Source organism: Jaculus jaculus, chromosome 18, assembly GCF_020740685.1.
Source record: "Jaculus jaculus isolate mJacJac1 chromosome 18, mJacJac1.mat.Y.cur, whole genome shotgun sequence".
In the NCBI taxonomy this organism is placed as follows: domain Eukaryota; kingdom Metazoa; phylum Chordata; class Mammalia; order Rodentia; family Dipodidae; genus Jaculus; species Jaculus jaculus.
In genome coordinates this window covers 59,114,010-59,141,331 of record NC_059119.1, presented here as the reverse complement: position 1 = coordinate 59,141,331, position 27,322 = coordinate 59,114,010, and the positions used below count along the sequence as shown (strand labels likewise).

Below are 27,322 nucleotides of genomic sequence, written 5' to 3'. Positions count from 1 at the left end.
AGTCTTCCTCAATCACTTTCAGCTTTTTAAATGTTAATTTTACTTATTTGAGGGAAAGAGGGAGAGGGAGGGAGGGAGGAAGGGAGAGAGAGAGAAAGAGAGAGAATGGGCACACCAGGACCTTCTGCTGCTCAAACAAACTCTAGACGCATGTGCCACCTTGTGCCCCTAGCTTATGTGTGTCCTGGGGTAATCGAACCTGAGTTCTTTGGCTTTGCAGGGAAGTACCTTAACTACGAACCCATCTCTCCAGCCCTATTTTAAAATTAAAAAAACAAAAATTATTTGAGAGAGAGGCAAATTGAGACTTTCCACTTAAAAAAAAACTTTTTATCGATAACTTCAATACTTACAGGCAAAAAACCATGATAATTCCCCCCCCCCCACTTTCCCCTTCACAACTCTACTTTCATCATATCTCCTCCCTCCCTCCATTAGTCTGTCTTTTATTTTGATGTCATTGTATTTTTCTCCTATCATGAGTATCTTGTGAAGGTTTTGCTAGGCACTGTGAGGTTGTGGATGTTTAGGCCAGTTTCTGTCTGGACAGTTGCATTGTATCAAATAAAAGTGAGGACAGTGGACACCCTTGTCTTGTTCCTGAGTTTTGTGGAAAAGCTTCAAAATTTTCCCCATTTAATTATGTTGGCTGTAGGTTTGTCATAAATAGCTTTAATTATGTTGAGATATGTTCCTTTTTTTCCCAGTTTTTGTAGGACTTTTGCCATGAGGGGATGTTGGATTTTGTTAACTGCCTTTCCTGCATCTAGTGAGATGATAATGTGATTTTTGTCCTTCAATCCATTTATATACTGTATTACATTTATCAATTTGGGTATGTTGAACCATCTCTGCATATCTGGGATAAAGCCTATTTGGTCAGGATGAATGATCTTGTATTCTGTTTGCCAATATTTTGTTGAGAATTTTTGCATCTATGTTCATGAAGGAGATTGGTCTGTAATTTTCTTTTTTCTATCTTTGTCTAGTTTTGGCATCAGGGTGAGGCTGGCTTGGTAGAAGTAGCTCGGTAGAATTCCTTCCTTTTCTATTTTATGGAAAAAGTTTGAGAAGCAGTGGTGTTATTTCTTCTTTGAAGGTCTGGTAAAATTCACCAGTGTATACATCTGGGCCTAGACATTTTTAGTTGGGAGACTTTCTTTTTTTATTCTCAATTTATATTAACATTTTCCATGATTATAAAAATTATCCCATAGTAATACCCTCCCCCCCCCCACTTTCCCCTTTGAAATTCCATTCTCCATCATATCCTCTCTAGTTGGGAGACTTTCTATAACTATTTGGATCTCCCTAGTTATAGATCTATTTAAATGGTTTATCTCATCTTGATTTAATTTTGATAGGTCATATGAATCAAGGAAATCATTCATTTCTTTCAAATTTTCAAGCTTAGAGGCATATATATTCTTTTTTTAAAAATATCTTATTGTTTTTGTTTTTTCAGGGTAGGGTCTCACTCTGGTCCAGGCTGACCTAGAATTAACTATGTAGACACAGGGTGGCCTTGAACTCATGGCAGTCCTACCTCTGCCTCCCGAGTGCTGGGTTTAAAGGCGTGTGCCACCATACCCAGCTAAATACTTTATTTTAATTAATTAATTTATTTGACAGAGAAAAAGAGGCAGAGAAAGGGAGAGGGAGAGAGAATGGGCATGCCTTCAGCCACCGCAAATGAACTCTAGACACATGCGCCACCTTGTGCATCTGGCTTATGTAGGTCCTGGGGAATTGAACCCCGGGCCCTTTGGCTTTGTAGGCATATGTAGTTTAAATCCCATTGTGGTCAGATAGAGTACAAAGGATTATTTCAATTTTCCTGTATTTGTTAAAATTTGCTTTGTGTCCTAATGTATAGTCTATTTTGGAGAATGTTCCATGTGCTGCTGAGGAAAATATATTCTGCAGTATTTGGATGGAATGTTCTGTAGATATCTGCTAGGTCCATTTGTTCCATGACATCATTTAATCCAGGCTCGGAATTCACTATGTAGTCTCAGGGTGGCCTCAAACTCATGCCAATCCTCCTACCTCTGCCTCGCGAGTGCTGGGATTAAAGGCGTGCGCTACCACGCCCGGCTCAAACTCAGGTTCTTATGCTTGCAAGGCAAGTATTTTTGCCAAAGAACTGAGCTGTTCCGTCAGCTCCCCTTCAGTTGCATTATTGGTCATTTTCTTTTCTTTACTACCACTTCTCCCCTGCCACCACTGTTTTCTTCTCCCATCTATCCATTATATAGCTCTTATTAAAAGTAAACTCTTATTAAAAGTAAAAATTTGTCAGAACTTTTCCTGTCTATGGTGTCATTCAGTTGAGAGAAATGTAAAGATGGAGTATTAAATTATAAGTGCATAAGCTAGTTAAAGACTAGACTAATTATTTCATAACTGCCTCCTGTTTGTAATTGCAGTAAGCTCACGTGCTGCAAGTATCTGCTTAAAACATTGTGTGACTCTGAGCATCTCCTTGTGAGCAGTCATCTCTAGTAAATTTCCTGTCACAATGAAAAGAAATCTTTTAGCTGGGCCAGGTTCTAGGCCTGTCTGGGCTACAGGGTGAGCTGAGGGCCAGCCTAGGCAATTTAATTAGACCCTGTCTCAAAATAAAAATGTCAAAGTAGCTGGGCGTGGTGGCACTCGCCTTTAATCCCAGCACTCGGGAGGCAGAGGTAGGAGGATTGGCATGAGTTTGAGGCCACCCTGAGACTACATAGTGAATTCCAGGTCAGCCTGGACCAGAGTGAGACCCTACCTCGAAAAAAAAAAAAAAAGTCAAAGTAAAAAGCCCTTGTTTAACATGCATGTGACCCTGGCTTCAATCCCTAGTACCTCAAAGAAGTGGGGGGCCAGCAGTCTTTCATAGTTCCCACATAGTTTTCACTGTACAAGTACATTAGACATCACTAGATACAAATGGATTTTGGGATTTTTCCGATGCATGGGTGGGGATAGGTACCACTAATCTCTGCATTGTTTCAGAGCTAGCTATATTTGGTTGCACTGAAGATCTTAGAAGGATAGGTAGTATGAATGTTAGACTCCTTTTTTTATTGAACAGGTTTTTAAATAATGAATTGGAAGCCTAGCATCCTCCAAAGGTAACTGATGAACTTTCTTTAAAAAAAAATGCCTGATTTATTTGCATTCGATGCACTTAAGTTGCACTATTTTTAATTTTGTTGAGGTTCAAATGGTCATATCTTTTGCAGGAAATGGTTGGTTCATTCTAACGTCCTTTTAATGTGATTTCATGAGAAGTCATTTAATCGTTTTCTCTGTGCTATGATGGCATGCTTGCCAACTCATTGTGCATTGCCTGTCTTTGACCTGTAGTCAGTCATTTCTTTATGGAGACTTAATTTCTTTTAGTAAGGAATGATACATAAAAATTCTTGTTACTGGATTGGTCATTATTTATAGGCCTTTGTAGTGGACAGAGCTAGAAAATAATTTTCCCTTTATAATTTTTGCATATTGTAATATTTCATTTTAGTGTATTTGTTGGTGCTGTTACTGAACCCAGGACTTCATGCACACTGAGTATACAATATACTACTGAGCTGAGCTATACCCCAACTCTTAGTCTTCATCATTATCTTCTTCTCTTACTTCCCTTCTTCCTCCACCTCTTCTTCCCCCTTCCTCCTCCTCTTTTTTTGAGGTAGGGTCTCACTCTAGCCCAGACTTCACTTTGTAGTCTCTGGGTGGCCTTGAACTCATGGCAATCCTCCTACCTCAGCCTCCAGAGTGCTGAGATTAAAAACATGTGCCACCATGCCCAGCAAGCGTTTTGCACTTTTGTCTGTCCGTCTTTGAGATAGATTAAAAAGTAGGATTCCGGAGGCTGGAGAGATGGCTTAGCAATTGAGGTGTTTGCCTGTGAAGTCTAAGTGCCCAGGTTTGATTCCCCAGAAGCCATGTAAGCCAGATGTACATGGTGATGCATGCATCTTGACTTTGTTTGCAGTAGCTAGAGGTCTTGGTGTGCCCATTCTCTCCCTCCCTCTCTCTCTCTCTTATAAATAAATAAAATATTTAAAAAAGTGGGAGTCCTAGCTCAAAGGGTAACTGACTAAGCAGTTTTGCTAGATACTGCCACATTCCCCATATGTTTGGGTGTTTTCATTTGTACTAATGAACAGGTTATAAATTAGTTTATGGTGAAATATTGGTGCCAGTTTAATCTTCTCATAAGCTAAGGGAAATATAATTTGATATTGCAAAATACACACTATTTCACTTATCAGATTTGTTTCAACACCACTACTTGCCATAATCTATTTATAAAAAAGGAATCCTACATCTACCTAAAAGGTTAAATGGTATTAACTAATGTTTTTAAATAAAATATAGTATAAACAACCTGTTTTTTCTATAAAAGTAGTTGTTAACAAAGAATTTTTTCAAGTAAATGAAAATGTATATACTTTAACACATCCTGAACTTACATTTAATATAAGAATAAGTTTACAGTTTTAAAATTATTTCCCAAATATAGAGCTTGTTATTTATTTAGACCAGGGTTAAGGACACTTGCTTGAAAGCCTGAATGCCCAAGTTCGATTCCCTTGTACCCACATAAAGTTAGGTGCACAAAGTGAAGTGATACATGTATCTGGAGTGCGTTTGCAGCAGCAAGAGGTGCTGGCATGCCCATTCTTTCTCTGTCCCTGTTTCTCTCGCTCCCCATTATTTATTTTTCCCATATTTATTTTATAAATAAATGAAAATGTTTATTAAAAGTTATAAAAATGAAAAGACTTTACTACTTTAAAATAACTTTCTTTACTTGGTCTAAGCACATTTGCCACTGGCATTTTTCACTTTTCAAAGTACTTTGGGCCATACATGTTATTTAGATTTTTTAGCTCATTCTTTTTATGAAGCTGTCAGATTTGTGGCCAAAATTCCATTGTAGATAAAGTACTTTTTCCTTATACTTTGCATCGTGTGTTCTAAGGGCTTTCAGCTTAGTGGTATGAGGGCTGGTGCACAGTCACTCACACTGAACCAAACAAAGACTGAAGGGAGTCAGTTTGTCCCTGTGCTCATTCAGACTATTTATACAAAGGAACAAGGCCTGGCATGCATTAGGGACTGGAATTTGAATAAGTGAATGGCTAGGGAGCAAACACCATTGATGCCACTAAATGGTTAATGAAGAAAGGAGTTGGAATATCTACTATTACCTCTGTAAAAAGCTGTCATAAAATTTATCAAGTAGCTGTGCTTCCTACAGTGGTTTTAATTGCTTATAGGTTAAAATTTTAGAAAATAGAGAATTCTAGAGATAAAAGGAAGTTATTGCAGTTATTTTTTCTTCATTTTTACTTTGGTCTCAAGTTTACTAACATCACATTATTGAATAGTTAATGTTTTGTCTATTAAGTGAACTTGGGAGCTTGAATATGTATAACTTTTTTTTTTCTTTTTGTAGGCATTTGGGATCACAACTTTGTGAATTAGAAAAACTGATAGATAAAATGATGATTGCAGAATTTTCTGCTTATTCTCACAGTGACTTAAGTAGACCCCTGGAAGATGACTGTCAAGTGTTAGAAGAGGTATGTGTTTTGAACTGTGAAATAAAACTGATGCATTGTTTAAGAGCCTTAGTTTAAGCCACATTCTTTTTAGACTACAGTAGACAAAATTACCTTAAGTTTCAAAGTTTGTCAGACTTTTGAAGCCCTCCTAGCTGTCACTTTAATAAGCACTATAAATTCTTAGTATCCTGTGAAATTAGAAAATTAAGTAATTTCATGGTTTACTTATATATTAGAATTGAAAGGAGGTTTTTATAGGTTACAAATTAAGTTCAAAAGAGAGGTATAGGATAGTAGAATACTTAATTTGTATTCCGTTGGTACATACATTCACATAAATTCACTGGAATTTGTCTTTTATAAAAATGTACATGTATATATAAATGTATCATATCCAATCTTGACTTACTGGTAATTCTTAGTACTAATTATTGCCAAGAACTCGTTAAAAATAATACAAAGGATCTCATTGATAGCAGGCTAGGTAGCTAAAGAGCTGTGCATATTAGCAGTTGACTTCCAGCTGGAAATCCAGGTTGTTCTAGTGTTCTAGGGCTCAGCGACTACTGTATTGATTGGTTATCAGCATTTGAGAAGGCTGTTTTTATTTTTATTTATTTAAATATTTTTATTTATTTGTAAGGATGGGGTGGGAAGTCAGTGCACATGGACTCTAGCACCTGCAAATGAATTCCTGATACATACACTACTTTGTGCATCTGTGGGTCCTGGGAAATCTGGGCCATTAGGCTTTGCAAGCAAGTGTCTTTAACCACCAAACCATCTCTCCAGCCCCAAGAAGGCTGTTTGTAAATTGTGAAATCAAGGCCAAAAACTCTCTGCATTCATTGTGTTTCCAAAACAGCTTCATTTGACCCAGTGTAGTAAATAAGATCTACCTGTTTTGAGAAAAGTGACTTCAAAAATCAGATTACAAGATTGCTATGGAAGGAAGGGAGTATTTCAGCTTTTAGAAGTACCATATGTAGGATAGAGATCTGAACTTTTTTTTTAGTTAAGTAGAAACTTTGGGCACATCATGTGTTGGTACCATCATTTCCCACTTCCCTGCCCCATTCCACTGAGGGCCCTCCTCCATGGAATTGCTGATATTCTCTGTGGGGTTCTGGATTGTGAGTTGTGAGAGCAGCAATCAGTCATTGTAGTGGGGTTGGTTAATGTGTCTGGATATGCCTTTCCAACCTGTGGTTCTTACAGTCTTTTTGTCCTGCCTTCCACAAAATCCCTTGAACAATGTTTACTTTAGCAAACATAACTGTTAATGCTGAATTCTTCTACTAAGTGATAGTATTTCATACTTAAACATGAAATTACCCAGCCTTTTTTATTTTAATAGGAAAGATTGGTATCTCTTATATTTGGACTTTTGAAACAAAGAAAACTACATTTTTTAGAAATCTATGGTGAAGAAATGATTATTACAGCAAAGAACATCATTAAAGAGGTATTTGTACACTTTGATATGTGATCTAGAAACTTATGAAGCTTATTTTTGTCACCTAGTAATATAAACATTATGCCATATAGTAGCAATTCTTTTATAAAAAATATTTTATTTATATACTTATTTTGAGAGAGGAAGAGAGGTAGATTAGAGAGACAGAGAATGCGCATGCCAGGGACTCTATCCACTGCAAATGAATTAAATGCATGTGTCACCTTGTGCATCTTGCTTATGTGGGTAATGAGGAATCGAACCTGGTTCCTTAGGCTTTGTAGGCAAGCACCTTAACTGCTAAGCCATCTCTTTAGCCCGGCACTTCTTATTTATTTTAAAATTGAGTATTGAAAAATAAAAAAAAATAACTACTACCCATGACTAGTACTTTCAGAATACTTCTGTATGTGAACTGCTGTAGATTTTCTTATTATTGTTCATATAATATATAGAGATTGATAGATATTTTTTGAAAATTTCAGAAAACATAAGCATTTCAGCAGTTTTTTGCAAGCCTTTAGAAACATCTGTTTTAAGGATTGTATAAAATTCTATCAACATTATATTGGATAGACCTATTTTGCTTTTCTTTCAGCATTGAATTTTTTTTCTATTTGGTATTGTAAATAACACTGTCAAGCTTCCTTGGTATAGTTGTTTTTCATATTTAAGATGGGTTGTTTAGATTGATTTCCACAATTATTGATCAGAAAGTGAAAAGTATTTTTTAAGGTGTTCAATATATAGAACTGAATTGCTAAAAGTATTTTTACCCATTTTTGTTTTCACCAAGAAGTAAATAATGATTTCCTTTTTACCCTGATCTCTAATAAATTTAATTATAAACTAAAATCCATGTGCTTTTTAGGCATCTTTTTTTTCCACTTCATAGTGCAGGGGATTAAACCCAGGGCCTTATGTTATTCATGCTAGGGAAACACTTGACTACTGTGCTACAACACCATACCACCATGTAAGTTTTAGTTTTCTTTATCTTTGTTTTAATTTAATTAAATTCAGATAAATCTCACCCACTAAAGTTCAATTTTTTTACATATGAAAAAGACAACATAATTTTATATATTTATTAGGCATAATTAACTTTCATTATTGGGTTGGCTGTCCATATAATGCTTTTCTAAGTTTATGTAAAATAAAATATTGTAATTGCTTGTTTTCTCTTTTACCTCTCTTAAACACTGATTGAAACACTATATATTTAAATTGTTATAACCAGTGTGAGCAATATTTACTATTGCTAAATATACCTATAACCCAGCACTTTTACTCGTAGGTATGCAGCCAACAGAAATAGTTATGTAAGATCACCAAAACATAACAGAGTTTTTATGGTAGCACTGTTTGTAACTAAAAGAAATAAAAGAGAAATGTCCTATTAGTAGAAAGGATAAACAGAATTATGGTTTTATATAATGAAATACTATATAGCATTGGAACTTAATGAGGTTTTATAATATTACAGACATGTGAAACCAGACACAGAAAAAGTATCCATTGCATGAAAGCATGAATGGAAGATTCAGACATAGGCAGAGTGAATGAGTAGTGAGTGCCTTTGGGGAGGAAGTAGTAACTGGGCAAGGGACCAGGGAGAGAACTTCTGAGTCCCAGCAACACTTCTCATCAGCTGAGTTCTGGCTGAATAGATAGTACAAACTCCACGGGTAAAACAATTACACTTTTGTGTACTTTGTATGATTTTATGTGTATATGTATATGTGTGTGCGTGCACGTGTGTGTGCATGTATAGATGTGTATGTATGAATTTTTCTTTTAAAGATAGTTTCATGTGGTTCAGGCTAGCTTCAAACTCATTATGTAACTTAGGCTGGCCTTCATCCTGTGATCCTTCTGCCTCTATCTGCCAAGTGCTGGGATTACACACACATGTACACCACACTTTTATGTGTACACTTATTTATGTGTGTGCATTTGTGTATGTAAGTTTGCATGCACTGATGTATGTGGGGGATGGGATGCACATGTACATATGTTCATGTGCATATCAAGGTCAAAAATTGATGTTGAGTGTCTTCCTCAATCACTCTCTGCCTTATTTTTTTTTTTTTTTGAGTCAGGGCTCTTGCTGAACCTAGAGCTCACCAATTTCGTTGAACTAGCTAGCCAGCAAGCTCTAGGGATCCTTCTGTCTCTGCCTTCTGTGCTGGGATTCCACCATGCACTGCCATATCTGACACTTCTTGTGGCTGCTGGAGTTCCAAACTCATGTCCTCATGCTTAAGAGGCAGGCCTGTCACCCATTGAAGCATTGTCTCTGTCCCTCTGTATGGATAGAGGTTTTTTTTTAAGAGTTAACTTTTTCTTCCTTTATTTAAGAATTTTATTTTGACAATTTATATACATGTACATAATGTATTTTGGTTATATTTACCCCGAAGTTCTCATATTTTTATTGATATTTGCGAGAGACGGAGAGAGAAAAATTATGTGTGCACCAGGGCCTCTTGCTACTGCAAATGAACTCCAGATACATGTGCCACTTTGTACTGAGGATTTAAAATTGGGCCAGCAGGTTTGTAAGCAAGTGCTTTTAACTGCTAAGCATCCCTCAGTCCTCTTGTACACACACACACACACTTAAATTTTTTTTTTTTTTTTTTTTACTCAGAGAGTGTGTGTGAGTGAGTGTGAGTATGAGTGTAGGCATATCTGGACCTCTTCTGCAAACAAACTCCAGATACTTGTACCACTTTGTGCATCTGGCTTAGTGTGGATTTTAGGAATTGAGTCCAGACCAGCAGGCTTTGCCAGTAAGCGTCTTTAAACTGAGCCATCTCCCCAGCCCCACTGTATACACTTTCAAACAAAAAATTCCAGCTATGTCTTAATATTTCTTCTTTAACTTTAAAAATGATTCTTATCTTGCAAGTAAATATAAACATTATCTGTGGGATTGGGGGGATTTACTGAGGGGTACATACTATAGTTTTTTGTTCTTCTGGTTTTAATTCTTTTGCGTTTTAATTGTAGGACATTTTAATAGTTACATGGTACTGCTTTACCTTGAAGTCTGCAGAAGAGATAAGAATCTGGTAAATGATATTTTAGTGAGGGCCTATGTTTAATCTCTGTCCACATATAAAAGGGTTATTGTAGGCTGTGAGTTCTTTTTAATGTACAAATGAAATATGGAGCTCTTCGGATTCTAAAGAGAATTGACTAAATTGCTTGCGTTTTTTTTTTCTTAAATTGCAGCGTGTGATTAATAAAATTTCACAAATAGAAGAAATAGACACAGATGTTGTTGTGAAGTAAGTATTAATACACAGATTTGTGGTTGTCAGTCAGGGAAAAAATAATGCATGCTTTCTAGAATAATGCACAGAGCATTGAGTTAAGGAAGCGTTGACTGAGGCGTGAGAGAAAAGACAAACAAGCAGTAGCAGAATTCAGCAGAAGCACAGTAACGGTGGAAAAGAAAGAAGCTGCCTCCTGGGTGGAGGGAAGCAGTCATCCTGCAGTAACCTTTGTGTCTTTTTCCGAGGTAGGGTCTTGCTGTAGGTCAGCCTGACCTGGAATTCACTGTGTAGTCTCAGGGTGCCCTTGAACTCACAGTGGTCCTCCTACCTCTGCCTCTCGAATGCTGGGATTAAAGGCGTGCGCCACCACGCCTGGCTCTGTCCTGCGGTAACTCTTGATAGAGGGAACTGGACTAGAGACTACAGTAGAGTCTTGGCCATCTGAAGGGTGTGTGTTCCAAGATTCCCAGTGAAAGCCTGAGGTCACAGACAGTAAACCCGCCTATGTCGTGTTTTTCCTTCTGTGTCCTGTAGCATTGCCATCGAGTACCAGAGTTAATGTATCCTTGCATGTTCTATACCCTGCTGCCTCCTTTGTGGCCACCACTAAGTAAAATAAGGGTTACTTGACCAAAAACATTGTAATACCAATGCAGTTGATTTGTCAACTGAGATTACTATTTTTTTTTAATATTTACGTACGGGGGGAGGGGAGGGAGAGAATGGACATGCCAGGGCCTCTAGCCACTGCAAATGAACTCTACGTGTACCACCTGTGCATCTGGCTTACGTAGGTACTGGGAAACCAAATTTGGGTTCGTAGGCTTTGCAGGCAAGATCCTTAGCTGCTAAGCCATCTCTCCAGCTCTGAGGTTACTGTTAACTGACAGGTATTATATGCACTATGGATACTTAGGACAAAGGAATGACTCATTTCTGGGTAGAAAAAAGGAGAGCATCATACTACTCAGGATGGCAATAGATTGTTTTATTTCTGTTATATCACAGTTTATATTTCGGATTGCTTTTAGTGCAAGGAACTAAATCTTACAGAATGTAAACTGTGGATAAAAAGATGATTGCTATATTTTTCTTCTTCCAGTTTTTGTAAGAGCTCCTCATTGGCCAAATCCAACAGGTTGGCTTTACAGGGCAAAGTGGGACATGGAAGAGGGATAAAAGGTAGATACAAAGTAGAGAAAATTAAAAATAATTCATTATGGTAGGGATAGCAATTATTTATTTTTAATTTTTTTGGATTTTTTTAGTTTTTAAATTTTTATTAACATTTTCCATGATTTAAAAAAATATCCATGGTAATTCCCTCCCTCCCCCCCCATCCCCACACTTTCCCCTTTGAAATTCCATTTTTTTGGATTTTTGAGGTAGGGTCTCTCTCTAGCCCACGCTGACCTGGAATTCACTATGTAGTCTCAAGTTAGCCTCGAACTCATGGTGATCTTCCTATCTCTGCTTCCCAAGTGCTGGGATTAAAGGTGGGCGCCACCATGCCTGGCGGGATAGCAATTATTTAGTTTTAAATTATTTAGCTATATATTTAAAACCAAACCTCTAATTGCTTTTGAGGAGTTTGAGTAATTGTGAATTGGCTGTATTTGTAGAATTTTTTTGTTTTCATGCTTAAGATTCTTACCTTGTCAGAAAAATAGTGATAAGTATTTTAGGGCTGAACTTCTTATTCATGTAGATATCTAACCCTTATTAACTGGCCTAAGACATGAAGAGAAATATGGACAAACTATTCTGGGCCAAACCCACAGATTGTAGAGTATTACCACACTGTTGCCTGGTGAAATCTCAGTTTCAAGTTCAAAGGAGGAACCACTAGGAGTTGCAAAACGAGTTATTGGCACTCCATTAGAGAAACCATGGACATGGAATTATTCATTCATTCATTCATTTATTTATTTATTTATTTATTTTGGTGTTTTCAGGTATGGTATCACACTAGTCCAGGCTGACCTAGAATTCACTAAGTAGTCTCAGGGTGGCCTTGAATTCACAGCAATCCTCCTACCTCTACCTCGTGAATGCTGGGATTAAAGGCATGCACTATTATGCCCGGCTTTTTTTTTTTTATTCCATAGGGAATTTTTCAACCTAAGTAGGGAATTTCCTATATGTGCAGTACAAGAATACTTCTTGAATAACTCCTGGCGGCAGTAGCACTCGTTAAAAGTTTAGCATAATGAGTAATTCTTGTTTTATAAAATATCTTCATGGAATTTTATTTTGAATTACCCTATCTTATCCTTGAACTTACTAATTTATGACATCTATCAGAGTAGTAACACTGGCTTATGTTTACCAGTTGAAAGTATTGTATAGTACTGTAAGCCCCTTTTAATATTTATTTACCATTTACAATAAACATAGAAGATGGATTCTGTTACATTCCCAGTTCCATGATGAGAAAATAGGAGGATGGAGAGTTAAGTCATTTGACAGAGTTGCTTAGCTAGGTATTTCAGTAAATAGAATTTTGAGTTAAGACAGTATTACACAGAGATCTTTCCTTTCACCATGAAGCCATATTACCTCTCATGTTGAAAAGTACTTTTCAGTATATGGTTAGAAAAGTTACCAAATTTTTATACAGAATGATATGTTTCTGTCTCACTGCAGTAGGGATTCTTACATTTAAATAAAATCTATTTATTTCTCTGGTTTATTTCTTCAGTGGTCTCAAAATATGTTCACATGTAATTGCTGTATGAGAATGATTATATGGTCAGTATACTTGACTGGACTAGTCCTAAAGGTACTTAAACTTTTGTTTGGCAATTGACTTCTTCAACTTAAGGTTCTGTGATTTTAGTTAGGGAACCTAGACAAAATTTTTATTTTAGTTTTGTTGTTAGATAGTATTGAATATCATTTCCTCCAGTTTGTAGCTGTTAGTGTATTGGCCCAGAGATCGTTACAATTTTTGCTTAAATTATTTTTTAGGCTTGCAGATCAAATGAGGATGTTGAATTTTCCCCAGTGGATTGATCTGTTAAAGGATATATTCTCTAAGTTTACAATTTTTCTACAGAGAGTTAAGGTAAGTTTATATAGCAATTTGCAGAATATTACTAAAGCTAAGACAGCTTACCAGAAGTGTGTGTGTGTGTGTGTGTGTGCGCGTGCGCGTGCGCGCACGCATATATATATGCATGTATACTCATTGATACATATGTATATATAAAATAGCAAAGTAGAAAAAAACACAGTTTCTTTAATTCTTTTGAAGAGGCTTGGTTTTAAATAAGAATTGAAGTGTACCTCAGTACTTTTGTCAGTTTTATAATTTTGAATAACTTGTTTTATATTAAAATAGAAATATTGCAATGTATGTTTGTCATAAACCATGACATGATATTGTTCTTATGACTTTATGATGCCTGAATCCTAGATTATATAGAGGTTCAATATTGTGAAACTAAAAAAACATCCAAACCACTAAAAGTTTAATGTTGATATAATTTCACCTTCAAACATATTCAAATTCATTCCATTATATCCTTTACTGCAGATTTATATTTTATTATTTTGGACCCTGGACTGAAGTTTGATCAGGGGTTGCATTTAATTATTTTGTTTCTTTAGCCCAACCACCTAGACCATTAAATATAAGGAACATAAGCAACACACACACACACACACACACACACGCACACACACACACACTTTAAGACAAAAAAAAAAGGTCATAGATATTCTAACCTATTGGTTGGAATCACTAACATGTCATAGTAGTGTTTTAATATAACAAGGGGAAAATTTCGTAAACTTTGGTATTCTTTTGGTTCTCAACTGTCAATATTGTGTGTACGAATGGCATCCATAGCACCTCTTGACCTTGGCACTTGTCTATGATGTGTCTTCCTTATTGACACCGCAGCGATGCTAAGTCACTTGTAGAAGCCCATCAGTCAGAGTCTGAGGAGTGTTATAAAAGTGTGACTCACTGTCCGTAGTCTAGACCGCTCAGGACATCACAGCACTGACATCTATGGAGTGTTCAGTAACTAGGCCATGCTTCATGATTTTAGTTTTGTTTTTGTTTTGTGAGACGGGACCTATGTGTCCGGGCTTCCTTGTCTTGAACTCACTATTCAGCCAAGCTGGCCTTAAACTTGTGATTCTCTTGTGTCTGCCTTGTAAGTACTCTATTGCAGGCATAAGCCACCATGTTCATCTTTTTTATATCTGACTGTGACCTTATCTTGACACACTGATCTGTTCTTGAGTGTGGATATATAAAACTTTCCTGTATTGCCTAGTATAGAATTGGCCAATTTTTTGCCAGTAATTTTTAAGTAGCTGTTTCATTTTTAGGTTCTGTGTGTGTTAAAGTAAGTCGGATTATTACTGATGGGTGTGTAGTGTGGGAACTGTGTCTTGTCATAGTCTTCATATTTGCATTGCCTGGACTAATACTCATGTAGAGCACTCTTGAAGATGACACGTAGTCTTCACATATGGTACTTTTTCTCTGAAAAAGAAAATGGTTGTGATTCTTTAGAATAATTTTACCCCAAAATAGTGTTAATTTTATTGCTATTGATTTTTAAAAATTTATGTATTTGAGAGAGAAAAAGAAGCGGTGAGGGGGATGAGTGTTCCAGGGCCTCTTTTCACTGCAAATGAACTCCAGATGCACGTGTCACCATGTATATCTGGCTTATATGGGTACTGAGGAATGAAACCTGGGTCCTTAGGCTTTGCAGGCAAATGCCTTGACCATTAAGCCATCTCTCCAGCCCTGCTGTTCATCTTTTTAAATTATTATTATTTTTTATTTGAGAGAGAGAGGGAAAGAAATAGGCAGGTAGAGAGAGAGAGAGAGAAAGAGAGAGAATGGGTGTGCCAGGGCCTCCAGCCACTGCAAACAAACTCCAGATGCATGCGCCCCTTTGTGCATCTGGCTTACATGGGTCCTGGGGAGTCAAACCTGGGTACTTAGGCTTTGCAGGGTTAGCTTTGACTGCTAAGCCATCTCTCCACCTGCTGTTCTTTTTTTTTTTTTTTGTTTATTTTTATTTATTTAAGAGCAACACAGAGAGAGAGAATGGGTGCACCAGGGCCTCCAGCCACTGCAAACGAACTCCAGACGTGTGCACCCCCTTGTGCATCTGGCTAACATGGGTCCTGGGAAGTCGAGCCTTGAACCAGGGTTCTTAGGCTTCACAGGCAAGCGCTTAACTGCTAAGCCATCTCTCCAGCCCCTGCTGTTCATTTTTAATAAAACATTTAAAAATCATTAAAAATAGGAAAAAGAGCCGGGCGTGGTGGCATACACCTTTAATCCCAGCACTTGAGAAGCAGAGGTAGGAGGAGCGCCCTGAGTTCCAGGCCACTTTGAGATAGCATAGTGAATTTCAGGTCAGTCTGGGTTAGAGTGAAACCCTGCCTTGGAAAGAAAAAAAAAAATTGGAAAAAGGCTCAGATGTCTAATGTTATGTTAGGATTCCTATATTCTTTACCATGGAACATCATGCATCCAGGGATTTTACTGGTAGAAGAAAATTCATACATTTCAATACTAAGAAAAGGCAAGATATGAAACCTACTTATAATAACATGATCACAGTTGGTTAAAACTTTTTTTTTAAAGTTTGTTCATGGGCTGGAGAGAGAGCTTGTTAGTGAAGTGTGCTTCCTGTGCAAGCATGAGTGTCTGAAGGGGCCTGAAACTCCCCTAGTTTGAATCTCCTGAACCCACGTAAAAACAGCTGGGCATGGCTACTGCTCCCATAATCCCAGTACTCCAAAGAGAAGCAGTGACCAGGGAATCATCTGGGCTTACTAAAAACCATAAACCTATTATCAGTAAGAGACACCAGTTCAAATAAGAAAAGGCAGAAGAGCAGTGGAGCTGAGCATCCTACTTCTGCTGTAGCCACTAAAAGCAAGCATTCCCCCCCCCACCCTGCAGACAGGGCGTGTATGTGTGCATATTCCACACGCACCATATTATACACACACACAAGAAAAGAAGTGTTTATTATCATAGGACAAAGAGACAGCTTTTTTTTCCCCTGGTGATTATCTTTAGGTATACACCTAGATTATATGTCATTTAAAATTTTTATTTATTTGGTTTTTCTAAATTTTATTTCAAGAGAGGCATTGTTTATTATAAGGGACAAAGGTTATTTTGCTTTTGATAGTATTTAATGTTTCAGGAATAAACTACAATATTTTATTTCTCACTGCCTATGATTAATAATATACTTTCTTATATTCTTGAGCTTATTTCACAAAAAACAAATTATTCTATGTTATTTCATTATTAAAGTAAATTGAAAGCATTTCATTGTCATATATTATACATGATAATGGGTTTCATTGTGACATTTTCTACATGTAACAAAAGTGTTCTGGCTAGGTATGGGGGCACATGCCTTTAGTTCCAGCACTCATGAGTCTGAGGTAGATGTGGATTGCTCTGAGTTCAAGGCTGTTTTGAAACTACAGAGTAAGTTCTAGGTCAGCCTGTGCTAGAGTGAGACCCTGCCTTGAAAAAACATACAAAAACATGATCATACTCACTTCCCATTACTCTTTTTTGCTCCTTCCCACTACTACGAATGCCCTTTATTTCCTCAACTACTCTTTTTTTTTTCTTTTTCTTTTTGGAAAAATGCTTCTATGTAAGTATATACGTATATGTGGATGTGTGTGTGTGTATAGGTGTACATGCTATGACATGCATATAGAGGTCAGAGGGCAACGCCAGGGTGTCAGTCCTTTCCTTTCACCTTTCTGAACCAAGGTCTCTCCTGTTACCCTGCCTCTGCGTATGCCCAGTCTAACTGGCTTGCAAGCTTCTGGGTTACTTTAGTTGTGCTTTCCACTGCTGCACTTGGGTTGTGCTTATAGACATGTGTGCCATGTTGCCATCGGGCTTTACATGGGTGCTGGGGCACTGAACTTCTAGCAGACTTACAAGCAAGTACCTTTAACCAACTGGGCCATGCCTAGCTTCCAGCTAGTCCCTCTTCTCTTTTCATCTTCTGTTTTTTCTTTCATTGTTTAACTCAATGAGTTTATTAGGGTTGCTTATAGGATTGGAAAATATCTTGCCGTCTCTGCAGTAATCATAAGCTACCAACAGACCCTCAGGCACAGTTGGGGCCTTGAGATCACCTCCTCCAGCCCTGAACTAATATTGATGGGCCCAATTTTGTGAAGGTCTTATGCGGGTAGTCATAGCTGCTATGTGAGTTCATGAGGAAGTTGCCATGCTTGGAGATAGCATTTTATAATACTCTTTATTTGTTCTTCCCTGTCTTACATTTTTTCCATCTCATCTTCCACAGTGTTCATGAAAAGGGTATAATAGATGTCTCATTTAGTGCTGAGCTCTCCACAGTCTCCTAGAATCAGCACTTTGACTAGCTTTGAGTCTACCCAGAAGTTGCTACCTACTGCAAAATGAAGCTTCTCTGTCCAAAGATGAGAGCAGTTATGAAAGCAAGTGGTGATGGTTTAAGAAGAATTACAGAGAGAGAGAGAAGGAAAAGAAAGAGAGAGAGAAATAATGAACCACAACAGAGACCAGCAAATTCAGAAGAGAAATGGGTAGTAGAGAGTTAGACCCGCTAGGTGCACGCTTTTAATCCCAGCACCCGGGAGGCAGAGGTAGGAGGATCACAGTGAGTTCAAGACCACCCTGAGTCTACATAGTGAAAACCAGGGCAGCCTGGACTAGAGTGAGACCCTGCCTTGGGGAAAAAAAAACAAACCAAAAAAAGAGTTAGACCCATGGCAACCCCAAGTTCAGAGAAGTTACACAGGTAGCAGGCCCAGAGGTTAGAGGAAAGTCCCATGTGGTAGATCAAGAGTGTAAAGGAAAACACACGTATGGTAAAGAGGTTACAGAAAAATCATTAGTGTAATTTAAGTAAGAGATTACCCCACAGCATAAAGCAGAGAACTACGCAGGCCACAACATAGTAATTTCCTCTACTCAGCCTAGCTTAGATGGGTAGGGCAAAGGCAGACTTAATGTCCAGACAGAGATCAGCAAGGACAAGCCCTTATAGTCAGTTGAAAAATGTAGTCTTTCATCAGGCTCAGGTATGTGAAGGGAAGACCTGATTGGTTTGCAGATTCAGAGCATTGACCTCCAAAGCCAGCTCACCTGCTAGACTGGAGGAAGCAGCGGCACTGCAGCTGTTGTGGATGGAACTGGATCAGACAGCCATTCCTGCCAAGGTGGGGTGGCATCTTCTGGTCCTCTCTTTGGGCTTCTATACTTAACTGAAACTGAAAGAAGCTAACTTTGGGCTGGAGAGATGGCTTAGTGGTTAAAGCACTTGTCTGCAAAGCCTAAGGACCCAGGTTCAATTCCCCAGTACCCATGTAAGCCAGATAGACAAGGTGACTCATACATCTGGAGTTCATTTCCAATGGCTAGAGGCCCTGGCGTGCCCACACACTCTCTCTCTCTATATATATATATATCTGTCCCCCTCTCAAACAAACAAATAAAAAAAATTTTTTAAATGATACTTTTAGATAATGGTAAATATTCTTTTTTAAAAAAATACTGGATAATGGGATAAAGCTGTTGATAGGTGAGTCAGGGAAAATCTCTTGGAGGAAGTTACTGTCTGAGTGATGAGAAGGTGTGCAAGATCAAGTTGAAGAACATTCCCCACAGGAAACAGCTAAGGCACTGGCATGGAAACAGTCTTTAGAACGTGTAAGGAACAGAATGAGAACCAGAAGGTCTAGATCAGTGAATAAGTGAGAGAAGGCATGATGTGCAAGAGGGCCATGCTTGTTTTATTTATTTGAGAGGGGGAGAGAGAGAGAATGGGTGCACTAGAGCCTTTAGACACTGCAAGCAGATTCCGAATGCGTGTGTCATCTTGCATATCTGGCTTCTGTGGGTTCTGGGGAATTGTGCCTGGGTTGTTAGGCTACAGAGGCCATTTAAGTATCTACCTCTACAGCCCCATGAATTACTTTTGAAAGCAGAAGTATTACTGTTATGATTCTGTCATAGGAATGATATGTCTAGGATAGCCTGTTCAAGAGGTTAGAAAAATACTCACTATATTTTAGGGAGATTGCCAATTTTAGAAAATCAGTTAAAATGTAAGTGTTCTTATTTCTAAGCTTAAGTGAACCCTTTTCTCCTGAGCAATTCTCATTCACAAATCACTATTACTTTTCAGTAAAAGATTGGTTGGAATTGTGATATATGACCTTAATCTGTTTATAATCAGTTGTTCAAAATTAAGTCCAGAATTAATTTTGGGAAATTTTAAGTATAAGAACTTTAATACACCATTTGAAAATGTATCCTGTTTTTTGTTTTTGTTTTTTTGTAGGCAACAATGAATATCATTCATAGTGTTGTTCTCTCAGTTCTTGACAAAAACCAAAGGACTAAAGAATTAGAGGAGATTTCCCAGCAGAAGAGTGCTGCAAAAGACAATTCACTGGACTCTGAGGTGGCTTATTTAACTCATGAAGGCCTGTTCATAAGTGATGCCTTCGGCGAGGGGGAACTAGCACCTGTAGCAATGGACACTACCTCTCACAGAAATGCATCTCCAAACAGTGACCCCTGCAGCAGCGACTCGGTGTCTGAACCAGAGGGCACTACTGACTCTTCACCCAGCAAAGAGCACACATCAGCATCTGGTACCACAGGAGATGTAGATATAATGTGAGTACAGTGACTGCTGTGAGATTGATACGATTTTTGGATCGTTAATGGCTGTAGTAAGATTGATAATCCAATTTATTTAAAAAATGTTAGCTTGTAGTGAAACTTAAAAATATGTTAACTTTAGGAAACATTTTATTTTGAAAATGTGTAAATGGCATAGAAGTAAGCATTGGAGGTAATGGAGAAAGTACTGAGTTTCAGAGCTAAAAAGGAACTTTAACACATTAAATTATTTAAAGAAATGTCCTCACTATAGTGATATGATAATTGATGCCTAGAAAGCTTAGATGATTTACATAGTCATTCGAGGCAAAAATTTTCCCTGGAACCTACATCCATTACTACTTGTCTTTGTTCTTTGTTACTTTCAACATTAAGAAAATTACGATTATTCTATTTTGAAATTATTTTAGATTTGCAGAAATTTTCCACAGCAGTATAAAACATTTTGAAATATCCTTCTTCTGAAGTTCCCAGTTGTTAACAGTTTATTACACTGATCTGTGTCTCCCTTTTTCCTTTTCTCATCCTTTCCTCTTTATTTTTTTTTTTAAATATTTATTTATTTATTTATTTTGGTTTTTCAAGGTAGGGTCTCACTCTAGCCCAGGCTGACCTGGAACTCACTATGTAGTTTCAGTGTGGCTTTGAACTCATGGTGATCCTCCTACCTCTGCTTCCCAAGTGCTGGGATTAAAGGCATGGGTCACCACGCCTGGCTCCTTTGCACTTTTCTTGTATCTCATTAATATTTTTTCTGAATGCATACATGATATCCCATTATCCCCAATATGTGTTTTCATTTAATGTGTTTTCTTTAGGAAACACACACACGTACGTACATACGTACATACATACATACATACATACATACATACATACATACATACATATTGTGAGCTTCCTAACTGCATCCCGAATTCTGGGATTTAAAGGCATGTGCACTTTTTTTGGCTTTTGTTTTTCAAGGTAGGTTATCACTCTGGCCCAGGCTGACCTGGAAATTCACTATGTAGTCTCAGGGTGGCCTTGAACTCACAGTGATCCTCTTACCTCTGCCTCCCGAGTGCTGGGATTAAAGGCATGTGCCACCAAATAAGAAAATTAGAAGTAATTGGGCTGGAGAGATGGCTTAGTGGTTAAGGTGCTTGCCTGTGAAGCCAAAGCACCCAGGTGCAAATTCCAGGACCCATATAAGCCAGATACACAAGGTGGTATATGCATTTGGAGTTCTTTTGCAGTGGCTAGCAGCCCTGATGGCCCATTCTCCTCTCTTGGTCTGCCTCTTTCTTTCTCTGTGTGTCTCTCAAATAAATAAGTAAAAATAAAATATATATATTAAAACAAGAATATTAGAAGAAATGTTAAAATCCTTTTAAAGGAAAATTCATAAGTAATTAAATCAGCAATTAAATTTTTTCTGGGACTGGAGAGATGGCTTAGTGGTTATGAGCATGTCTGGGAAGCCCAAGGACCCAGGTTTGATTCTTCAGGTTCCATGTAAGCCAGATACACATGGTAGCACATGCATGTGGAGTTTGTTTGAAGGTTCTGGAGGCCCTGGTGCGCCATTCTCTCTCTCTCCCTCTCTCTGTCTTTCCCTCTCTTTGTGTTTCTAATAAATAAATAAATCTTTTAAAAATTGCTTTTTGATTGTGACTGTGCTTTTTAAAAACTGCACCTGTTTTGACTCACCATTTTTAGTTTATTTCTTTATGAAATAGTAGCTTATTGCCAAGAGTTTTGAATTCCTTAATAATTCTGTTGCATAGCAAATTTTAATATTTTAAAAACTTTATTTCAATAGTATATTTGAACTTGTGAGTTTAAGTAGACATTTTTGTTGAAGTTGGATTGAAATAGTATTACACTGATGGAGCAGAAGAAGCTTAGTGAACTAGAGGTAGAACAATTCTGGATTCTAGTCCTACCCTCCTAGCCTTGTGGCCTTGAGTAGATCACTTAAACTTTCTAAGATTCATTAGTAAGTACTTGCCTGCCTGCCTCAGAGTATGGTAATTGAACATAATAGTGTTTTTGAGAGTACTTTAAGAATATTAATCCCTCTACTATTCAAGGTATTAGCAAATAAACTTAGTAATATTGCAGTTTTGACGGATTACAAGTAATAGTTTTCTTCAGAATACTTTACTTTAGAGCCAGAAAACTGACCCTAAGATGCTTCACTTGGCTTATGATGACACCAAACTGAACTGTGTCATAATAGAGTCATTGGATTTATCTATTCCCCTTGAGGGAAAATACTTAGAAATAGAAAGCCTTGGGTTGGAAAGATGCCTTAGCAGTTAAGCTTGCAAAGGCAAAGGACCCAGGTTTGCTTCCCCAGTACCCATGTAAAGCCAGCCAGATGCACAAGGTGGCATGTGCATCTGGAGTTCATTTGCAGTAGCTGGAGACCCTGACTTACCCATATTCATAATCATTTTCTCTCCTTACAAATACATTTTAAAAAAGAAAGTTTTATTTTTCCATTCAAAATAGAATAAAGTACGTTGTAGCTTATAAATGCTTCTATTTAATTGCAAGTTCCTTGAGGGCAGCAACTTCTTATCCTTTCTAGTAGTTAAGACTTAAGTCTAGTAAGCACTCAGCCATTGAGTTAATAGGAGAGAGTATTAAGTCATTCATAAGTGTAGGAGAAAGAGATGGCCTTTTTGTCATGGGGTAACATTCCTTCCTTATTTCTCCTAGTTAGTGTGTCATCTAAGTGACTGTGTTCATACTCTCCCTTGGCATAGCTACCACTTTGTACCTAAGCCAAGTGTTGTTTATTCCTCTAGTATCTGCAGATTTTCTAAGCATACTATAGCAGAGAAAGAAAGTTATTCTTTTATTTTTATTTATTTTTCATTATTGACAGCTTCCATAATTATAGACAATAACCCATGGTAATTCCCTCCCACTCCACTTTCCCCTTCACAACTCCACTTTCCACATACCCCTCCTCCTCTTAATCAGTCTCTGTTTTATTTTGTTGTCATCATCTTTTCCTCCTATTATGAAGGTCTTGTGCCAGGCTTTGCAAGGTCATGGATATCCAGGCCATTTTGTGTGTGGAAAAGCCCATTTGTAAGGAGTCCTGCCCTTCCTTTGGCTCTTACATTCTTCTGCCACCTCTTCCACCATGGACTCCTGAGCCTTGTAAGGTGTGATAGAGATGTCTTCTCAGCACTGTGGTGCCTTCTGAGATATCACAAGGTCACCATCATCTGAAAAGAGAAGCTTCTCTAACCAAAAGTGAGAGTGGCATTAATATATGGGTATGAACATTAAGAAAAATGCTTGCTAGGCAGTTTGGTGAGCATAGTATATGCATTTAGCCAGACACCAGCAGACATTACACTCCTAGGGCTCATGACTTCCCCTGTCGTACGTTTTTAGTATCAGGCATGTATTCCCCATGGAGTGGGAGAGAGTCGTTCTTATTTATGGTCATTACCTGACCATGTTTAAGTGAAGCCCATTAAAGTATTAGGTTTGGGGGCTGGAGAGATAGCTTAGCGATTAGAGCACTTGTTGGCAAAACCAAAAGATCCAGATTTGAGTCCCCACTATCCACATACAGCCAGCTACACAAGGTAGCACATGTGTCTGGAGTTTGTTTGCCCATTCTCTCTTTCCTTATCTGTCTCCCCCTCAAATAAATAAATACCAAAAAATATATATATTTTTTTAATTTATTTATTTGAGAGAGACAGACACAGAGAGAAAGACAGATAGAGGGAGAGAGAGAGAAATGGGCGCGCCAGGGCTTCCAGCCTCTGCAAACGAACTCCAGACGCGCCCCCTTGTGCATCTGGCTAACGTGGGACCTGGGGAACCGAGCCTCGAACTGGGGTCCTTAGGCTTCACAGGCAAGCGCTTAACCGCTAAGCCATCTCTCCAGCCCCCAAAATATTTTTTTAAAAGTACTATGTTCCTACCACATGCCAGAACTTTTCCTCAAATAGAAATTTTATAGCTCTTTATTCTTTTCATTGATTTATCTCTTGAGGAGACTATTGTGTTTAAAGTTTTCCCTAATTAAACCTACTTTTATCATTTTTAGGATCAGTGAAGATGTGAAATTAACTGACTTAGAGCTGAGAAAGCTAGCAAATAATATTCAGGAGTTATTGTGCAGTGCTTCAGACATATGTCATGATCGAGCTGTCAAATTTCTCATGTCAAGAGCAAAGGTATTTTCATAAAGCTTTAGGTATTTTATGCTTATGCATAGTATGCTTACTTTACAGATACAAATTACATTTGTGTGTGTGTTGTGGTGTGTGTGTGAGTATGGTATATGCATGCATATGTGCTAATGTAGCGTCCCGTGAGCTTGCCTATAGCACCCACTAGGCTTTCCTGCAACGGCCAGAGAAGTGTTGTTCCCATCCGTCACTTACCACCTGTTCTTCCTTATGACACAGTCTCTTACCGATTCTCAAGCTTGTTATTTACATGCCCCAGCAATTAGTTCTTCTGTCTCTGCTCCCCAAAGGACTGGGCTACAGGCGTGTGTGGGCATACCTGCAGCATGTGGGTCTTAGAGTTTCAAACTCGGGCAGTCACAGGCTTATAATACAGTATGCATTATAGCTTTGACACTTAATAAAGCTAATGGGATTACCTGTGAGGTCTGTTAGGGAGCTACTAAAATGGAGTACAATTTAAAAAGTCAAAAAATATTATAGTCAGGTGTGGTGGTGCACACCTTTAATCCCAGTACTCAAGAGGCAGAGGTAGGAGGATCACCATGAGTTCAAGGCCACCCTGAGATTATGTAGTGAATTCCAGGTCAGTCTGGGCTAGAGCGAGACCCTACCTTGAAAAATGAAAAAAGAAAAAAAATATAGCATTACTTGTAAATAAATGATTAAAGTGCTTGTTTTAAAAATAGAACATTACATATTATAAAATATAATGCCTAGTATGCTGTTTTACATATGTGTATGAATATTTTATATAGATACATAGCCAAAATAGGTTGTTAATAGTTGAACGCCAATATGTTGAAAGTTTTATAGGATGACCTGAATTCATTTAGTTACTATGTTAGTTAAAAAGTGATCAGAGTCAAATTTAGACATATTCAACTTTTTATCTTCAACTTGTGTGTCTAAAATATTTCAAATTTAAATATAAATACTTACTAGTTACAATTATAATTAACATGACATAATATATTATAAAAACTTTAATTAATGTTAACATTTATTAAGCTACATTCTATACTTCATCCACATTTGGTGCTATCCTAACTCCTTGTCATGATTTTTGTGTTATTTTTAAACTTAGGATGGGTTTCTTGAGAAGCTAAATTCCACGGAATTCATAACACTATCCAGATTACTAGAAGCTTTCATTGCAGACACTGAACGGATCTGTGGAAGGAAAAGCATGTCATTACTTGGAGCACTTCAGAGCCAAGCTAATAAATTTGTAAATAGGTTTCATGAAGAGAGAAAAACCAAACTCAGGTATCACCACCATGTCCATTGTGGCCTTCACTTCTTTCTCTTTTCTTTTTTTAAAAAATTTTTTGTTTACTTTTATTTATTTATTTGAGAGTGACAGAGAGAGAAAGAGGCAGAGAAAGAGAATGGGCACACAAGGGCCTTCAGCCACTGCAAACAAATTCCAGATGCATACGTCACCCTGTGCATCAGATATTCGTGGGTCCCGGGGAATTGAGCCTCAAGCCAGGATCCTTAGGCTTCACAGGCAAGCGCTTAACCGTTAAGCCATCTCGTCAGCCCCACTTCTTTTTCCTTATAAAACATAATTATATTTTAGGGCTGGAGAGATGGCTTAGCAGTTAAGTGCTTGCCTGTGAAGCCTAAGGACCCTGGTTTGAGGTTCGATTCCTCAGGACCCACATAAGCCAGATGCACAAGGGGGCGCAACCATTTGGAGTTTGTTTGCATTGGCTAGAAACCCTGGCACTCCCATTCTCTCTCTCTCTCTCTCTCCCTCCCTCCCTCTTTCTCTCTCTGTTGCTCTCAAATAAATAAAAATAGAACATACTTATATTTTAAACAGAAAGCTTAATTAATTGGCTAGCTAAAATTCCTGATAATGTTTTTATATTAAAGTCAAGAATATGAAATTAAAATCACATGTCTCAGTTTTGCAAATGGAATTAGAATATTTCTTTCTAGTGAACTGATTATCAGAAATATCCTCAGTACATTGATTTTTCTTTCCCACTCACTGTTAAGTACATTATTGCTTTTCACTTTCTTTAGTTAGGCTGAGAGATACAAAAAAATTTCCTAAAAGTGTTGGTACTGTTTATGAATGGTTCCAATTTTTAATTTTTCAGTTTTTTTTTTTTTAATATGTGTTTGCCTGAGTTTCCCGTGTCCTTTTGGCCTAGGAAAATGTTATCCAACTATTTTAATTAAAGTTTACCTTCCTTTCTTTTTATTTGGCATAGTCTCCTCTTAGACAATGAGCGCTGGAAGCAAGCTGATGTTCCTGCAGAATTTCAGGATCTTGTTGATTCTATAGCAGATGGAAAGATTGCTTTACCTGACAAAAAATCAGCGAGTATGTATAGTTTTTCATACACTCTTCTAAATTTTTGTTTTCTTATTTTATATAAATGTTTATTATTTAATCACCTACAACTCATACTGCCAATTAATGACATAGTAGGAAAAGTATGTATATAATGTATAATAATTTCCAACATTTGTTGCTATTTGCCAGATACCCAGCAATGTGTTTTATATGCATTACTCCACTTTCGCATTAAAGTAGTTGATGTTGTTATTATTACCTTAGCAGTAATGAAGCCTGAGCCATAGTGGAAATCGGGAATTTGAACAATTGATGAACTGGAATTTGAAACCAGCATAATTTGATAGCTGTTTCTTAACTTGTGGACCATGTTGTTTGCACATTTATTCATTTAATGAACACTAGTACTCACTTTATATCATATATTATAACAAAAGATAATATTTACAATTCTAGTTTAAAGAAACTAAGTTTAATGAACAAGAAAAAATGTAATCCTAAGTAATTTAGTAATATGATAGAAAAAAAATGTAAAGAGCTATAGAGAAAGAAAATTGTAAGGGTCACTAAGAAGGAAGAGCCAGGGAGGTAGGAAGAAATTGAGAACACAGAATGAAAAGTCAGAGACTCAATCAAATAATTGCCTTATCTTTAAAATCCAATACCAGTTTATTGATTATATGGTACTAGTAAACTGGGGTTCCAAATTCAGCAGACTGACTTTAGGGTCCTGGTTTCATCTGAAAGGAAGATATTTTTGTATACAAGTTAAAAGTGGAATATTCTTGGGGTA

At 37.4% G+C, this 27,322-nt stretch overlaps 1 protein-coding gene across 2 annotated transcripts in view; it reads left to right on the top strand.

Annotated features, from left to right (window-relative positions):
• Positions 1 to 27,322, top strand: part of Vps54 (VPS54 subunit of GARP complex) — an 85,892-nt gene that overhangs the window by 41,858 nt on the left and 16,712 nt on the right. For both annotated transcript variants that reach the window (XM_004660086.2, XM_004660085.3), the window contains exons 8-15: positions 5,456 to 5,582; positions 6,922 to 7,029; positions 10,261 to 10,316; positions 13,275 to 13,371; positions 19,658 to 19,998; positions 24,071 to 24,200; positions 25,303 to 25,484; positions 26,444 to 26,556. In XM_004660086.2, coding sequence (XP_004660143.1) covers positions 5,456 to 5,582; positions 6,922 to 7,029; positions 10,261 to 10,316; positions 13,275 to 13,371; positions 19,658 to 19,998; positions 24,071 to 24,200; positions 25,303 to 25,484; positions 26,444 to 26,556 — 1,154 coding nt within the window. The remainder of the gene's footprint in view (positions 1 to 5,455; positions 5,583 to 6,921; positions 7,030 to 10,260; positions 10,317 to 13,274; positions 13,372 to 19,657; positions 19,999 to 24,070; positions 24,201 to 25,302; positions 25,485 to 26,443; positions 26,557 to 27,322) is intronic.